Here is a 17,458-nt window from a genome sequence, read left to right as displayed (position 1 = left end):
GAGCGCGCCGACCGCATCCGGGGTGCACGCTCTGTGCAGAGTCAACTGCTGGCTGGGGTCTGATACGACCAGGAGCTATTTATTTAGATTTAAACAACAATAAAAAGCGCGTAGTAAAAGCTGTAAGTGTCCTAACAGTTAACCACAGCCACATCATAACGACTGCCCAGCAGCAATAAATAATCATATACAGGTAACATTAACTTTTAGGGTGTGCTGTAAAGCTGTTTCCCCCCCCTCTTCCCTCTTGGGCTTTTGAGAAGGAGTGGGCTGCGGGAGGCAAGTTGGTTATGGGGGAGTTACTGTCATCGCTGTCATCGCTGGCACTTGGTGCTGGATAGTTCAGGCCGTGTTTTATGGGGCTCCTGATCCCGCCGGTCAGCGCGTGAGCCCTGTGAGGCAGGAGGCGCTCGGCTGGCTGCAGGGGCAGCAGAAGCACCTGTGTGCGAGTCCTCGGTGAGCAGCAGCTCGGCTGAACGGGCAGGGTAAAAGCACGTTGTCGCTGTGAAGAAGTTTCAAAATAGCAGGAGGAAGGCAGTCACTGGCTGCTCGGCGTGCCCACGCGTCGCCGTGCCGCGGGCCCAGCGCCACTGCTGCGCACGGAGGAAGAAGCTCCGGTGCTGTGCTGGGCAACTTCTCCTGCACGGCACGGAGCCAAGGGCAGGCGGGTGGCCAGCGTCACCCCAGGACGTGGCCAAGCTTCAGGGCAGCAACGTGCCCTCGGAAGCAGGAGGCAGCCCCTGTTGTGGGCACGGGCCAGGGAGGATATTGGTGCTGCGCTTGGTTTATACGTGCCCTGCGCACGGGGCTTTCACGGGAATGAAAGGATTCCAGCTATAAATAATGGGTTAATGCTTTCATTCATTTGGGCTTTAAATGTATATTACATCCATGCTTTTGTCCCACATTTCGCCCCGTTCCTGTAAGTAGCAGCAGCAGCAGCTCTGGGGTTTGGTGCACAGCAATCTGTTAAGGAGATAAATAATCTGCTTTGGCATGACACTCCTACTCTCCTCTTTAATTTGTCTTACACAAGGAAAATTATAATTAAATCATTCAGGGTAAACCCTTGAGTGTAGAGAAGGAAAAAACACACTTTGGTAAAGATTGCCAATAGAGACCAACTTCCCTGTTGTGCCGTGCGGAGACATTTATCAATATTCAGCACTATTAAAGAGAGAACATTTCGTGTGATTTGTGAGGCGGATGCCAAAGCTCAAATCAAGGCTTGTTAAGATCCTTTCCCCATGCAATCATGGGCATTCAGCATCATTAGAATTCAGCACTGACTGTGTGTTTCATGCTTTGATTTTACTCAGACAATTTAATAATGTTTATTGTGCTGATTATATATATAAATTCACTCAATGCAATAAACATACCTCAGTCATCAGTACCCTAAGGGAAATATTTAGTTATAGATACTTGTATTCACTCAGGATAAGCGAAAGTGAGACCATCAGCCAGCACGCAAACCTCTCATCATCTTATCAGCATTTGGGTTTCTTCAGTAGCGAGCGTTTTTCCTCCACCTTGGTAAATAAATAAATTAGGGCAGCCAGTTCCGTACATCTGCTGGGCTTACAGATGTCAAGGACAGGACCGGCTTTCGTGCATCTTCCTCGGGGAAAGCTTGGTTATTTTCATGGGAAGAGCAGAGGAACAGAGCTGAGGGATGTGCCGTCACTTGAGGTGACTGCTGACTGTAACCTGATGGGCAGCGGGCATCCCAAAACCTGTGTGTGCAGGGATATTCCTGATGTGGGTAGGTTTTACAGTGGAGGTGGCTCTGGCTGAACACGTGCCGGGAGATTTTCAGGTGCTTTTGAGCTTGTGAGCCCTCCAGAAAGCCCCTAACCCTACTGTATTTGCTGTCTCTGCATCTCGGGACAGCCCAGGTTCACCCCTTGCGCTGTGTCTGGGCCGTTCCTGTGTTCACTGGAGGCTGTACCTACAGAAGTGAGCCAGCGAAGGTGCAGATCTGTTGAGGAAACAGCTGTTTGCAAGGGGAAGAGTTAGAGGGATGGACTGCATGTCCAGGAGACCTTTCTCCATCTTGCAGCAATCCCACGTTTGTCTCCTGATGTCTTTGTGTCCCTTCCTGCCCTACTTGCCTCCTGTCCTCCCACCTAAGCAAGCGGCCCTCTCATAGGAAAGATGGATGAGATAAACGGGGGTTTTTAAATGGCTGTTCCTTGCCAGTGTCACAGGAGGAAGGAGGCTGGAGAAAGCTCTGAAGGGGAGCGAGCGGAAGGGCCTGGCAGACCCCTGCTCTGCTGCTCGGGCTTAATGCCTCTGTTTTACTGTTGTTATCTGCCGTGCCAGCTGATCCTCCCATCGAAATCCCAGGGCCCTTAGACGAGGGCATTAGGATTCAGCACAATTAAGAATTACAGATTTCGGTCCATTATTAATGCTCGGGATGAAACGCTTCAGCCCGCAGTCCATATGCTCCCCGGGCCTGATCCTCCCCTGGCCGGCAGCTCCGCGCGCTCCCCGGCCCTCGCCCGGCGCTGGTGCCAGCAGCACTGCTCAGCCACGGCTCCTCCCTGCTGCTCCTCGCGGTTATCTGAGCTCCTTGCACTTCACCATCAGAGTTTAATTTGGGTTGGTTTCCTCAAATCCATCCCTCATTTAGCAGTGGGTATTCCCATGGTGCTGCCTCCCCGATGGCACTTGGACACTGCACGGGACCTATGTGCAAACCCCACCAGGACCCTACCAGCACCTGAGCAGCTCGTGGGGCTGGCTGGGGGCACCGAGTGACTCCCCGTGGTGGCTGCATTCCCTCCTGGCATGCCCAGAGCTGGGGCTGTTGCAGCATCACCCACACAGTGACTGTACAGCTTGCAGCACCCGACCCGATCCTGCCGGAGCTGCCGAAATCGCCGCTGTTGCTCTCCCCGTCTGAGTCAGCGCTCAGGGTAATGGGCTTTGAAAAGTGCCGGCCGTGACTCAGACCTGGAGTTGCTGCTCTTCAGTTTGAAACCTCAGCAGCCCTTGGTGTTGGTACCAGTACCCGAAATGGGGCCGTAGCACCCCGTGCTGCCTGCCCCCTCCGTCCTTCTTTCCAAGCAGCCTCCCAGCAGTCACACAGACTGTTTGCTCCCAGTCCATTTGGGCGTCCTTTGATCACGTTACAGCTTTCAGAGAACTGTTTGCTAAACCCTAGAAAGGTGTTTCTGGTTCATTTTTTCTGTTGTTTCCCCCCCCCAGAAGATGCTGAGTAACCCATCTGTAGGCACTTGGCGCCGCCCCGGGATGTGCCCTGCCACCAGGGAGCTCCCGAACACACCCGGCTGGTTGGTTCCCGGTCACATGTAATAATGAGCACTTGTACAACTCCAAACACTAAGCTAATGTATCAAAAAGCACTTAAAATAGATCGGGTGAGCCTTGGCAGACACAGAACAGAACTTTTCCAAATTCTAGCATATGTATTGTTTTATTCCTCCATCTGGCCAACAGATCATTGTTTGATATCTGAGTGCTTTGCATATCTCCTCCCTTTTCTTGCAACTGAGATACTTACACGTGCGTTTAATACAGCTTAATGCTATTTTTACATAGCAGAGAAATAGCTGATGGCTTTCTGTTAATTGCATGCACTTTGCAGTTAAACTTTTACTAAAACATTCCTGTCTAAATAGTTGAAGTCCAATGAAAATTTGTCCTCTTCTCTTATTAGAGGTGTTTATGTAGCGGTCTTAAAAAGTGACCTGGTTTTGTTTTACTGCACTGTGGATTCCTGTTCTTTTTTTTTTTTTTTTCTTCCCTTTTTTTCCTTTTTTTTTTTTTTTCATTTTTTTTGGGTTTTCTGTCGTGTGCAAGTTGTCCTTCCTCAGCATTTGTTAGGAGACCCGACTGTCCCAAAGAGCTGAGCAGGGAGCTAATGAAGAGCTGCACCATTTCTTTAGCGTACATCCCCCAGCCCGAGCGTGGAAAAGAAACACCCTTGAAAATGCCGTAAAAGCGGAGAAGTTAGGTGATTTTTGTGTGACTATTTTCTCTGCTGTTCAATAAAAGCGAGGCCGTTAGCCTGACAGCTGTTATATCATGTTATACCGCGCTGCTAAGATATTGAGTAGCATTTAAAGTAGAACGCCACCATTAAGCTTTATAAACTTTATCCATTTCACTATGGTTTAATGGAAAAAAATGAGTTTTTCAATAAAATGACATCATTTTTCCCAGGTTGTAACGTTCACTTTACAACTGTTTTTCTTTAATTCAATTTATTTTACTTTTCTTTTTCTTGGCATCCTTTTTTTTTTTTTTCTTGCAGTCCGAGAGGGGGGAGATCTCCCTTCGTAGAGCAGCTGGGTCCTGCTCAGAGCCCTTCTCCCTCCTCCCTCGACATCTCACGCTGAGCTGGGCTCTGCTTTTGTTGGGCTGAGGTTGGTGCTGGGGATTTGTGCCTTACCTGCTGCACTCGCGGCAAAATTGTGCGGAGCAGCGTGCGCAGTGCAGGCAGGTACTTTTCGTAGCACTGGTGCTTTCTGGGGGCGTGGGGCTCTAATTTCTCCCCGTGCTCGGGAAAAACACATGTATATTTGATGTTGTATTCTTCTCATTAATGCCACGGTGTAAGCCCAGGGAAGGAAACGGCCACCTTGCGTTGCAGCTCGTCAGTTTGGGCCGCGGGGATGGAGACGATAACCGATCCTTTGGGAAACGGGCTCGGGAGCCGAGCAACGGATCCGCTGGCCAGAGAATCCTTTTGACTGTAATTTTCCTTTTTGTGCCTACTCAAAAATAACATCGTGATGGGCCCTTAAATACCACTTCATACACAGAGCACAATTTCCACAGCACAGGTGGTGCTAATATAGGACAGTCCCCCAGGCACTTGTCGCCAGGAGTTGTACAGCTTGTTCAGTGTCTGCATCCATATGGCAATCTGTCCCATTCATAGAAAGACATTGTAGCTGTGCCTGTGGGTGCTGTGGTCAATGTAGTGTAAAAAGTAGATTTTTAACTCTCGGCAACCTACGTTCTGCTGTTTGTTTTATTGTGGAATCCAATTTATAACGGGGGGGGGAACAAATCAGCTCCGAGCGGATTCCAGAACAATCTCGCTGGCTGCAGTTTGTGTTTGCTCTTGGAGCGCCTGGTTAATCAGCAGGTGCACCAGCCCCGCTCCCAGCCCCGCTCTAATGAACAGTTTACAGGAAGTCTTGCTCGGAAGAAACATTTTCGTCCTTGTTTATACTGCGAATTAACTCCGAAGTTGCAAAGCTGTAAACGATGGTAGCTGGCCGCCTGCGTCACGCAACTCTTTCTTCCCTCTTTATCTTCTCCTTTCCTTCTTTTTGGGTGCCGAGGTGACGTGGCACAGCTTCCCTGGCTGTGCAGTGACGAGGAGGATGCCGGGTGCCCCGCTGCCACCCATGTCCTGCTGCTGCCACCGGGGTGCCCCAAGGAAGGGCATAGCACAGCAAAGGGGCTCTCGCAGAGGGGGGCCGGAGCCGTGGCAGGGCGCAGCGGTTCGAGGATAAACAAGTGAGCGTGATTTATGGCTGCTCTGGTAGCTCTCATCCCGCTGCCAAATGTTGTTCTGCTTTAGCGTGACTATTTGTTATGCCTTTCAGTAAACACAAACAAATAGACGCCTAGCACCTGCAGCAGCATCTGATATTTACACTACCTGTATGATTCAGCGCGCTTCCCTGGGGAAACAGGCTGGTGTCCTATAGATTTCAGTGCTTTTTGAAACCAGCATCCTTAGGAGGGAAAGCAGGCGGCGGGGAGAATTCAGCAGCTTAACCGTGCTTCTCCCTTCGAGTAACTATTTATCACAATTATTTTTAGGACTGTTTTCCCAAACGGCGCTTTTTCAGCCGCCACAGGACCGTGGCGGTGCAGGACTGTCACCGCCTATGTGATGTGACAGTCACCTTCTGTGCTGCCTTGGGTGCGCCTGTGGGACAGGGGTGGGAGATACCGAAGTGAATAATCCATGCTAATTGTATCTGTTGACGGCTCACCGGTTTGTTTAGGGGGGAAAGATTTGCCTGGGCTCTAAAGGTAGCAGAACGTAATTGTGGTGTTCAACAAGAACAGATCTTGTTTCTCGGGGTTTTCTTTTGCTGTATATTTAAGTGTAACAACAGAATATAAATTGCAGTGAAATAAGGTCGGCAAACAGGATCTTTTTACAAAGTATGTATGTATGGCTGTAATTTTACACCTCGGTCTCGGTGAAGTTCAAGGTCTAATCCTGAGTTTTTTAATCTTGCGTGTGTTCTTAAAAGCGTTGCTGAACCGGGGCCAAAGCCTTGCCGTTGCCCCATCCCTCTGCCCCACAAACGGGCTGTATAGGAAGGATGGGGTTGCTGGGCTGAAAGTATAGAAGAAAAATCCAAGCACACCGGAAAGTGGTACGATCACATTTTTTTCCTAATTAAACTGAGATACTGAATCAATCCCTTTTCATCTGAGTAAATTAGGAGACAGTTCAGCGAGGAATAAAAGGAGATTTAGCAAGGATAAGTAGAAAGCAGCCCGGATAGGAACTAAAAAATTCCAAACTGCCTTCTCAAACCGCCACGTCAGCCGCTCTTGAGCAACAGAGGTGGGATGTTCTGTGCCGTGTCGCAGCGAAGAAGGTGAGTGCAGTCATGGGTGGTGTAAACACGCATCTCGCATCCGAGTCGGTCCTTTTTCCTGGCCCCCATTATGCAGAACCAGTTGCACCACAATTAGAGCGCGATGTACAATTGGCCTCTCTCTTGCAGAAAGGATCAAGAGAAGCTGGAGCAAATCTAGAGGAGAGCAGCTAGGATGATAAAGGAGTTGGAGGGAATAGGCTATGAAGACAGATTAAAGGGAATTAAAGATCTACACCCTGGAAAAATAGAGGCTCTAGGAGGATGTGATTATGGTATGTAAGTACATGAAGTGATGCTACAAAGAGGGAGAGGGAAAAAATTGTTCTCATTAGTTAGCAATGCTGGAATTTAAAATCCAGCGTTTCAAATCATGTGCGTCTGGGTATATTTGATGTACTTTTCACTACAGTACTGAGGCACAAGGTTGAAATAAAAAATACGAGTTTTAAATAGTACAGAAACTCGTTAATGCTAAATTCAAGTGCAGGAATGGAATTGCCACCTGATAAGTGATGGATTCAATGCTTTGGGTTTTCTCTTTTTTATTCTCCATTTTTTTTTTTTCCAGTGGGCATTTCTTTTAAATAGTCTAGCAATGGACTCAGTTCCTCCAAGGAGGTGATGCAGGGCAGTGGCTGTCGGGGCCCCGTGGCAGTTGTGCTGCGGGGTGGGAAGCGGGGCTGCCACTGGAAGAAGTACGAAGTACATTTAGAGTGCTAGAGGGTCATAATGTTGATTAATAATCCAAACCATCCGTTCACAGATTAAAACCAGAAGATGATGTGTTTAATTATCCAGTCTGGTTATACTCTCGCAGTGTGCTGTGGGGAAGGGGGTGGAGGAGCAGGGGAATGCGAGCCAGATTTTGTCCTAGTCTTGCTGCGAATGCCCCGGCGCTCCCCGTGCAGGAGGCGTGCAGGGAGCGGTGCCGCGGTCGCGTGAGGGCGTCGGGCAGGGGTTGGCAGTGCTCTGCTGCTCTCCTGTTACATCGGCAGTGCTGGGCCTTTGGATTTATTTTTTTTTTCCTACCCAAGTATACAAGTTGGTGCGCTCCGATTAGAAGAGAGGATTTCAGCCTGTAGGCTGCAGTTTTAACCTGATTTGTCTTAAATTGGTGTAGTCATTTAAAATGTAATATACTACTCCTGTTACTTCCAATAGGGCTTGATGTAAAACATGAGCTTCTTTTAGCTCTCGCTCTGGATGCAGACTGAAGCAGTGAGGAAGGGGAGAAAGGCAGCCTTACAAAGCAGCCACAAACCTGCACGCCAGCTCCCCGTAGAGCTGCCACTGGCCACGCACATCAAATGTCACCTCTCCCAAAGGCCCACGGCCCTCTGCAAAGCTTTACCTAGCGGTGGAGAGGCATTTACTGTGCTCAGACAATTCTCTCTTCACATCAAATACCTGCTTTCTGGGCAGTTACTGGGGCTGGGGTGGAGGCATGAATAGTTAGCCAGGCTGAGTACGTGGATTTAATGCTGCTCTTGATAGATATTTTTTTCTGAATCACAATTTAGAAAGGAAAGGGGTGCTAGGCCACATGGGAATTAATTCAAAAGGATTTGTACCACTGTAACTTCACTGCAAAACATACCTTTATTCACTTGATTCTGTCATGAAGACAGAAACTTGCATTTGAGTATGGGTGTTTGTCTCTTGTTAGTGACTTAGGAATTGGTTACTACAAGGATTTAATCGTTACAGCTTCCATTTTGATTTTAAATATCACAAGTGTTTCTGGCTCAGAGAATTTCGATATTTTCACCAGATGTATTCCTCCCGTGCCTTTTGGTGAGGTTTAGGGCTCCCCAGGCAGTCCCGAGCGCAGGAGACCCGTCTCGGTTCCCGGTGGTGTCTTACCCACTCCTGTACAGGACAGAAATCAGCAGCGGTGGCGTTTTGTGGCTGTGCCACCTGCCTCAACCCGAGGCACTGCGTGGTGCGAGGCTGATCCCCGTGCTCCCACCCAGGCTTTGCACCCCCGTCGCCTTCACGGCACCTGGCAAAGATGAAGTCACTTCCCGTTGCCCCTGAAAAGTAAAAAAATAATAATTAAAAAAAGGCAATTCTGCAATTCTGTGGGCGCTCGGCTCGGACCTCTTCCAAGAGGAAAGCAGGAGATGTGGTATTGATTTTTTCAGTGTGCAGGTGGCTCAGGCATGTTCTGCACTGTTAAAACGTGAGCAGATGCTTCATAACTGTAATAGAAAATAAGGATGCTTCTCTACATCCCTGACTTCCCCCAGTGTTTTGGCAAAGATCGTTGGCCCAAGCAGATGTGGAAGGGAGACAGTGGAATATGAACTATGTCAGTGTCATGAATATTTAAAATACGGTCCTCTGTGTGGCAGAAGTACTGTTTATTACTGAGGCTTCTGCTTGCTTGGCTTTTACGTCCAACCGTGACTTTCTTGCCAGTGTTTCCAAGCATGGTACCCGCTTTCACCTGGTTAGTAAGTATGGAAGAAGTGAACCACACAGCAGGGGTGGCTCTCGTGCTGGTGCTTTGGTTGCTGCTTTCCCCTGTACATTGTGCTCCTGTCTCTAGTTTGGGTAAATGCCACTCAGTTTCTTCCTCTGGGCTTAGCTGCCTGTGGCTCCTCTACCTGCAAGTCCCCGGTGATTCTGCAGCCCAGCAGACACATCCCAGAAGCTCGCTGGGCAAAACCGTGTAGGTGAGTTGTGGTTCACTTCCAGAGCTCCCAGGGTGATGGAGGCAGCAGTACAGCCCCCTGTGCTCCACACACACAGCTCCCAGGGCCCTGGGAGCACCTGGCCCTTGGCCCTGGCCCCGCGGAGCCGCCTTTCCGGAAGGCAGGCTGCAGGCAGCGAGAGCTAAGTGGACACTTACGCAGTTTGCAGCTTCCCACATGGATTTCGTTACTTTGCCGTATGTCATGAATAAGCTGACTTACGCAAGAAATTTTACTTGCCAGAGGGTTATTTGTTGTGCTTTGATGTAATAACGCTGCACTGTTGCATTATTTGGAATTAATTCTATTGTATGGTAAGCGTTTTGTATGCAAATAGCTTGCAAGGAAGATAAAAAAAGACATCTTGATTTTGCATCGTGTGTTCCTTCGTCGTATTGTTACAAAATCGCTTCCACTTAACTGCTGTTGCATCACCAGTACCCAACCAGGAATACGCATTCCTGGGAAGGAGAGGGTGACAGAAACAAACACCTACTCTAATGTGTCATTAGAAATCAAACAGACCAAAAACTTGCTTCTGCTTGCCAATGCTCGGATCTTCTGCGAGTCTGTCTCCGCAGTGAGACCAAGGATGCATCCAGATGACAGAAACTGCGCCTGCATGCAGACACAATATCATCGAGCAGTTAAAAAATATACATTCGTATTGTGCCCGGAGAAGTGTTTGTTTATGTACTGGATTAAAATCTTCATTTTCCACCTCTGTTTGCTTAAACGAAGTGAGTACTTAGATCGGCTAAAGGAAAACAGAGTTCCCCATTCATTTCCACTGGCTGTGTATCTTTTGTGCGTTATATCCGTTCCTGCATAAACCGCCCTTTGTTTTGTTTCGAGGTGCTTCTTAAGGCTGCACCAGCGAACAAGTGGCAATCTATAACATCTCCAGAAGTGGGATGGATGAAATAGCAGTAATCTGATAGTGACACATAAAGGTCACTGAAACGCACGACTGAAAAGCCCCGGAGCGGGATCGCAGTAACTGGCTTCGGAAAGGCGCTGCCTACGGAGGGTGACTGCGTTTTTCTTTACATACCGAGGGCTTTTTTTTTCCTCTTTGAAGTATCTATTTTTGGTAGGTTTAAGTAGTTGCTCTGCTCTGTCACATGGCAGTGGAAGCTGTACATAGGTGTTAAGTATATTACGCTTAGCATCTTGTTAGCAGAAACGACCTTTTAAGTTCCTGTTTACGGTCAGCGCCGTTCTCCCTGGCTATTGACAGCACCAGCCTTGCACACGCTGAGCGCGGTGTACAGTTGATACTCTCTTGGTCATTCAGTCATTTTCTTTGGACACAATACCCAGGGTATCATGTCCTACATAGTTTGTCTTGTCTTGTGCAAGATCCCTGGAAAGAAAGGAGATTTGCGCTTGGATTTAAAAAATAAATACAAATCTCGGTAGGACTCTTTCCGTTGACTTGGCCATGGCCTTTAGGCTCTTGCGGAGAAACTTTAAAAAACCCTGCTGGGGGTTTAAGCCATGTGACTGCTGTTGATATTATAATGAGATTTACAGTGCTTAAACCCCACAGGAGACCGACTCCTTACTTGGTGTCACATGGCGTTTCTGCACTCGTCTTGGGGTATGGGTAACACTCGCTGCGTAAATTAATAGGCTACAATTTTTTGGGTTCTGCCAAACAGACTGAAATCATAACTCTCATATAGAGTCTTCATGGACTTTAATGGAGTGTTAACATGAAAGCCTACTTCCTCACACTTTGCTTTATGCAGATGTAGAAGCAGATGACAAAACCCATTATTTTCCAAATTACTCTTTTCCGATGTGTATGGAGGGCATTTGACCATATGCATGTCTAACTGGAGTGGACAGTGTGTCTTCAGCCGTCCTCCCTCTTTTTCAACTGAGGAAACGTGTGCTGTAGTAATTTTCTAATTTCCTTGCAAGGACTGCATTGGTCCCTTTGTTCTTTTCAAAATCTCAACAGATAAAACCTCTCCCCACTTGCATGTTTTAAAATCTGATTAAGTGAAATATTCCCTTATAGAGAAAATCTTTGCAAGTCTTTCCACCTACAGTGTTTTTTGTCTTTTTTTTTTTTTTTAGGAAATAAGGTAGCTGGTGCATGTATTTATGCTTGAAGAACTATTTGGAAACTGTCAGAAATAATATTTTAATGAAATCATGAATTCATTTCATGTGCATCTCATAATATCTTTTCCAGTCAGATCTGTACCTTTTTGCTTCAAGAGGAATTAAAAAAAGATTAAAAATCCTTTAGTTATCTACAGATTATTGGTGGGCCCAAACACAGAACTGGTAGAATCTGGGCAGGAATTTCTCAGACAACTTCCTTGCATTTGAGTTAACACTTCTTGGCTATTTTTTACAGCGCTCCTGCTATCCGGTGCATGAGAAATAATACGAACAAAATTTTGTTACAGTCTGCAGGCAGATAATATTACAGAACAAGAATAAACGGCATTTCCACATGTGTATAAACATAAAATGGCAGAAAGTAGGTGTTTATCCATAACGTTACCTGTAATCCAGGATAAAATAAGTCATAAAAGCCACACCTAGATGCTGGTATGTGTTCATATCCTTTGTGTATGTTTGAAGTTCATAATACGGCACAGGCACGCTGTAGCAAAAAGATTTGCCGTGAAAAATAGATACGTGTGTAAGCATAAAATAGAGATTTCAATATTATTTTGACATTTTATGTTTAAAGTCATCTAAGGTTATGGAAAATGTTGCAAAAATAATTCCTTTACTTAAGAAGTTTCCATGCAGAAGTTGAATAAAGAAGATATTTTAGAATATGGTTCATCAGTTAGTGCAACAGATACATTTCCCTGAGCACCACATGGCCTGGATCAAAGCGTCTCATGACTTGGATCAGTGCAGCCAAATCATTACGTATTGATTGGAATCCCGCTGAAGGATTAACCCCTTAGTGTTCATACGAGTTTTTTCTTTAACCCTGCTTTCAGTAGTCAGAAAGCTCTGTGACGTTGCTGCCAAATCTTAGCGAGGTTAACAGCCCCCACTAACCCCTCGTGCTGTGGAGTCCTTTGATTACATGGCTCCTTTCTTATGATGGGTTTCACATTTGAAAGTATGGGTGAATCTGTTTTACTGGGATGTAAGAAGGCTGCACTTGTGCAAAGAAACAGCCTGCAAGAGGAGAGAAATAAAACTGGGGGGGAAAAAAAAGCAGTAAGAAACAAAAAGGAACAAACAAAAAGAAAACACAAAAAAGAAACACCCACCCCATCAAGTAAATAACATGGTGGGAAAAAGCCAAGGCTGCAAACTTGGTGCTTTTCTTCTTTCTACAGTGGTGTGGAACAGCTTGGGTCTGGCTGCATTGTGTTATAAGAATATCTCTCTTTATGGAGATGACTTTTCTTCCCAGTGAAGTTGAATTGTAAATATGCAATGTTCATAAATTTCTCAGCAAAATATCAAGCAGGATATTAAGCAGGTCTGTCAAATGATTTCTCCCCCATCCATGTTAATTTAAATTCTTTACAAAGCTTTTAATTAATGAATGAAATGTAGGAGGATAGCTAAGTAAGAATGACACGTTTCACTCTGCAAATGGTATTTAATTCTGCATGAAAACCCATGCACAGCGTCAGGTGGGTACCGTGAGATGTTAGGGATGTTTCAGGATCTGTTGTTTGCTGCTCTTTGGAGTCTTTGTGAGGAGTAATTGGTGCGGTACGTTCAGTTACAACACTTTCTCTCTTTTCTCTTTCTCTCCTCCAGTTTATCCCACGAGGAGCACTCACACAGCCATCCGCTCTACGGACACGGCGTATGCAAATGGCCAGGCTGTGAAGCAGTATGTGAAGACTTCCAGTCGTTTCTAAAGTAAGAATGTTTTCTTGGCACTTGCATTGTACAGAAAGCATGCCCTGAAATTTTGTGTGCTGTCACTCACCCACGGGCCTGATGCAAAGCCCATTGAAGTCAACTGAGAGCTCCCTTTCACTTCAGTGGCTTTTGGATCAGGCTCAAGAACGTTTTAACAGGGGATAGTAAATTAGCCCCGTGGGGAAAGTATGGTCTTGCTCAGTGTATTACTATAAAATAGATTGTTGGCAATTCTGCAGCCTTTTTTTTTTATTATTATTTAAATAATTTTTAAGTTGCAGTATTGATAACGTAAACAATGCAACCTTGATTTAACCTTGATTTCAGTTTAATTTAGAAATTTAGTCTTAAATTAACTCTGTAATTGAACAGAGAATTGCAGAGCATCACGTGAAATTTAATTTATGTCAAATAAGTAACTAATGAACAAAGTCTACACTACTAAAAATAAACTATAATTATATTAATTGGGCCCCTGCAGTTTGCTGCAGACCTTTCCTTGCTGCCAAAGAACACAGTTTTACACGTTGCATAAACAGTGCATTATGGACTAGTATGTGGTAATGCGTGCATCCCGATGCAGGGAAGGACCAGCAGAGCTCTAATAACTTACACATGGCTGCTCCACAGCTAAATCATCAGCCTCACCCTTCCAAGCTGGAGCAAAAACTGTTCCTACCACAAAAGAGTTTTCTGTCTGGGTAGATCACAAGGTACACACATGTTTTTGGTGCATCCATGTTCTTGAATGTTTGTGCACTGCTCTCTTTGAAATGATTATGGCTTATTCGATTGTTAGATCTCGAAAGACCAACTGGCCAGGCAATGCTTGTGATTTAAATGCACAAAGGGACAAATTCTCCCATTTACAATGGTGATCTCATGAAGTTAGTCCACATAAGTACATGGAATTCATCAGGATGGATAAGTAGAATTGGTCCCTAAGCGTCCAGCTGTATCTTTTGTGTCTGGGACAGTTCCTGGATTTTTATGTGAGGGAGGGAAAGGCGATAGCAAGTGGAGGATGTTTGTTAGGTGATGAGGTGCAGATAGATTTTTTGCTCTCATAACAGAGTGGGCAAGTTTTGCTTCCACTGGCAAAACCCTCCTGAATTCAGTGGGAGTAGCACTGGTCCTAATATAAACATATATTACCAGTCAGGAATGGTACAGTAATGAAAAGGTTCTCATTACAAGAGGATTACAAAATAAGAAGGTGCTAGTCATAAATTTCCATGAAGGGTGGCCTCGTTTCTTTTAATTCATCCTGTTGTTCACTTAAGTGAAATAAATGCTAATCTCTCCATACTTGCCAGCTCATTCATATTCATATGCCATACCATAGCGTTTAGACCTTTAAAACAGTTCTATTTTTTATTGCAGTTATCACAAGGGAAAGGTCCTGTGGTAGCCTTAGATACTGGAGTAACGTGTGTAGTCACATAAGGTCAGCTGGTGCCACGTTTGCTTGATGTGGTAGTCCTCTGTTTCGGGCAGATCTTGTGGTTTTAGGAGGGTTTGTTACAGAGCAGTGCACAGCTTGACGTGACCACGTGTGGAAAGTACAGCCCTCGAACTACAATAGGGATGGACACGAGATGGGTTTTAGGTGATGTTTTGGAGAAGTTTCAGTACCTAGACCCAGCTCACCCGGAGGAGGTGCTGGGAGCCACCAGTGGGTGGAAGGAACCTGAAAGCCATTACAGGCCAGGCTGGGCTTTAACTGGGCATCAGCAGGAAGCGGCTCCGTCTGCTCGCAGCTCCAGCTATTCTGGTTCTTTTATCGCTCCCCTTTCCAAGGTAGTGATCTTTTTTTCCCCATCGAACCCTTTCAGCAGAAGTATTCTGTGTGACTTTCTTAAGCCCGTTGGCTCGTGGAAATTTTCTCATTATCAAATTCTACGATGTCCAGACAAAGTCCTATTGTTCGGAGTGATGCTTAACCCGGAATGAATGCAGAAACGAGTGTCCCTAAGCAGCGGATTGACACTGTTAAGAAGTGAGCATTTCTTCATAAAATTATGCTGTAGCCTTCCAAGTCTCCTGTGGAGCCCATGTCCTTAAATTATATTGCCATTTATCAAAATTCATTAGGCAGTGAAAAGATAACAGGTAGATGCTTGAAGTTTCTTTCTGGTACTAATGTGATCCGCGAGGCTCTTTCGACAGGCCCCTCAAGAGAAAAGCTCTTGTTTACAAGGGAAATACAGCTTGTGTATCCATTGAGCATTGCTTAATTTCACTTAGCTCAGTAAAAAGGCCTGTTAGAAAAGCAAAGAGAAGTTACATGTGGAATGAAAGCCCTGTATGCCAATAAAATGATTCTACAGTTAAGGGAGAAAAAAGGACTCACAGGTCTAAAACATGGTTCATTTCTTTTCCTCCTGAGGAAGAAATATCATAACTGTTGGTAAATCAAAAACAGAGATTTGACACTCTTCTGTGATCATTCTGTAGTGTTTGTTCCCAAGGTGAGGTACACCACAGGGCCCTTGATTTCAAAGATAAATACTGTACAAATAACGATCCTAGTTGTCTTTCACTCACAGCCAACAGGAGGATGCTTATCAGAACCAGCAGATACTCGGGCTATTGTGCGCATTTATTTCCCTATTTCTTTTAGAAATAAGTTGCAGTTTTAGTGTTGTTTTTTAATCTAACAGCCACTGGTTATCACGTGATGTGGCATCAGTTAGAGCTAACCGATAGCAGTGGGGGCTGCTGCTAAGCCTAATGAAACAGGAGCACCCCGCATGGTCCCAGTGCTGCCCAGGCCTAAAAACAAAACCACGTCCAGTCCCTCCGCTGTGACCCCGTGGCCTTCTGCCAAGCTGCAGGGAGCAAGGTGGAGGCTGGAGGGGGCACATGTGTCTCGTGTCTTAACTAGCGCCCGCGTCGCAGTCGGCAGCGAAAGAAGCAATTAGTAGCACAGAGCGACTTTCCTTCAGAATTGACTATATCCTTGATTTCATTTGCATGTGTTTAAAGACCGTTGCAGAGAGAAATATGCCCCTGTACGACAAGTTGTTTAGGAAATCGCTACTGGAGGGAGGCTGGTTTATTCAGCAGGGTATCCAGGCATCCAGGGCAGGAATTGGAGGAGGAGATCGAATATGGGTTTATTCTCCCTTCTATCTTTTTTTGTTGTTGTTGTTTGATTGTGGTTTAGATGTGTTTAATCGTGGCTGTACCATTTTAAAAACAAATAAATCCTTTAAATGGGAGATGCAGACCTTTGGAGAGATCCCGCAATCCCGTAGTACAGTGATGCTGGTAATCTGCTTCATGTGCATTAACTTTGATGAAATGAAGGAGAGTTTATGTGAAAGAAACTACTAAGTGCACTCTGTAATGTTTTCACAAGTGTTTTTATCATGGTAACATCTTGTTTACTTTAGTTGCCTGCCTAAAACTACTTGGAACATGTTAAGAAAACATTTCGAGAAGGCTTCTACAAAGAGGCTTTTGTTTAGCAGCAACTGTGAGACTGCTCAGCTCACAAAGGTGTTAACTTTCAACCCCTTAAGCACTTCCACATGAAATTCCAGCAACTATGTTTGTGGTTTTGGAAAAACAAAGTGTATATTAAAGAAACCAGGTATATGCTAATACACGTTGAGTAGGCCGGAAATCGTAAATTGTTTCAAAGGCATTAATTGCTATCATTTGCATGGCGGAACGCCCTGCGCCCGGCTCATCTGCAGTGTGCAGGGCAGGGAGCTGTGGTGGAACAGGGACATTTCGAGGATGAGGACATGGGGCAGAGGCCAGAGGCCACACTCGGGCCTTCCCCGCACCGCCAGCTCCTGACAGGAGGCCTGTGGGGCCGCCACTGCCCCGCGTCCGCACAGGGCCGAAAGCGGTCGCTTGATTTTGGAGACCGCCACCTCCTTGTGGAGCTGCTGTCCGGGTTTCAGCGCTACAGTTTCTTTTACAACATCCTTATTAACCTTTCTGACATTGTGCGGAAGTTCAAGACCTCTCCAGGCGCTGCAGGAGGAGGCCGGGTGGCCCAAATCCCACAGTGCCCTCTAGTGACACCTGCCGTGTCGGTAGGAAAAGTTTCCAAAAATGAGCCCAAAGCCGAACAGCCCCGCGCCTCAGCCGCCTCCCGAGCGGCTGCAGAGCTAGCGAGCCTGAACCAAGTCGTGCAATGTCGCTTTTATACACCTACAGAAAGATTTTCGCTCCCCTGGTTCGCTTTCTGCCGTGAGCAGAGAGGAGCTGAGCCGCCTGCCTGTGCTGTGCTGGGTGATATTTTTGCACGCCGGGTGTACACACCGA

General features: G+C 46.2%; 1 protein-coding gene across 1 annotated transcript in view; it reads left to right on the top strand.

Moving 5' to 3' along the window:
• The window catches only part of FOXP1 (forkhead box P1), a 320,759-nt gene that overhangs the window by 262,178 nt on the left and 41,123 nt on the right, over positions 1-17,458 (top strand). Inside the window, exon 9 of the mRNA XM_084292461.1 lies at positions 13,067-13,171. Within this exon, the coding sequence (XP_084148587.1) occupies positions 13,067-13,171 (105 nt within the window). The remainder of the gene's footprint in view (positions 1-13,066; positions 13,172-17,458) is intronic.

Source organism: Netta rufina (genome assembly GCF_964035555.1).
Source record: "Netta rufina genome assembly, chromosome: 10".
Lineage (NCBI taxonomy): Eukaryota > Metazoa > Chordata > Aves > Anseriformes > Anatidae > Netta > Netta rufina.
This window is presented reverse-complemented; position numbering and strand designations above follow the sequence as displayed.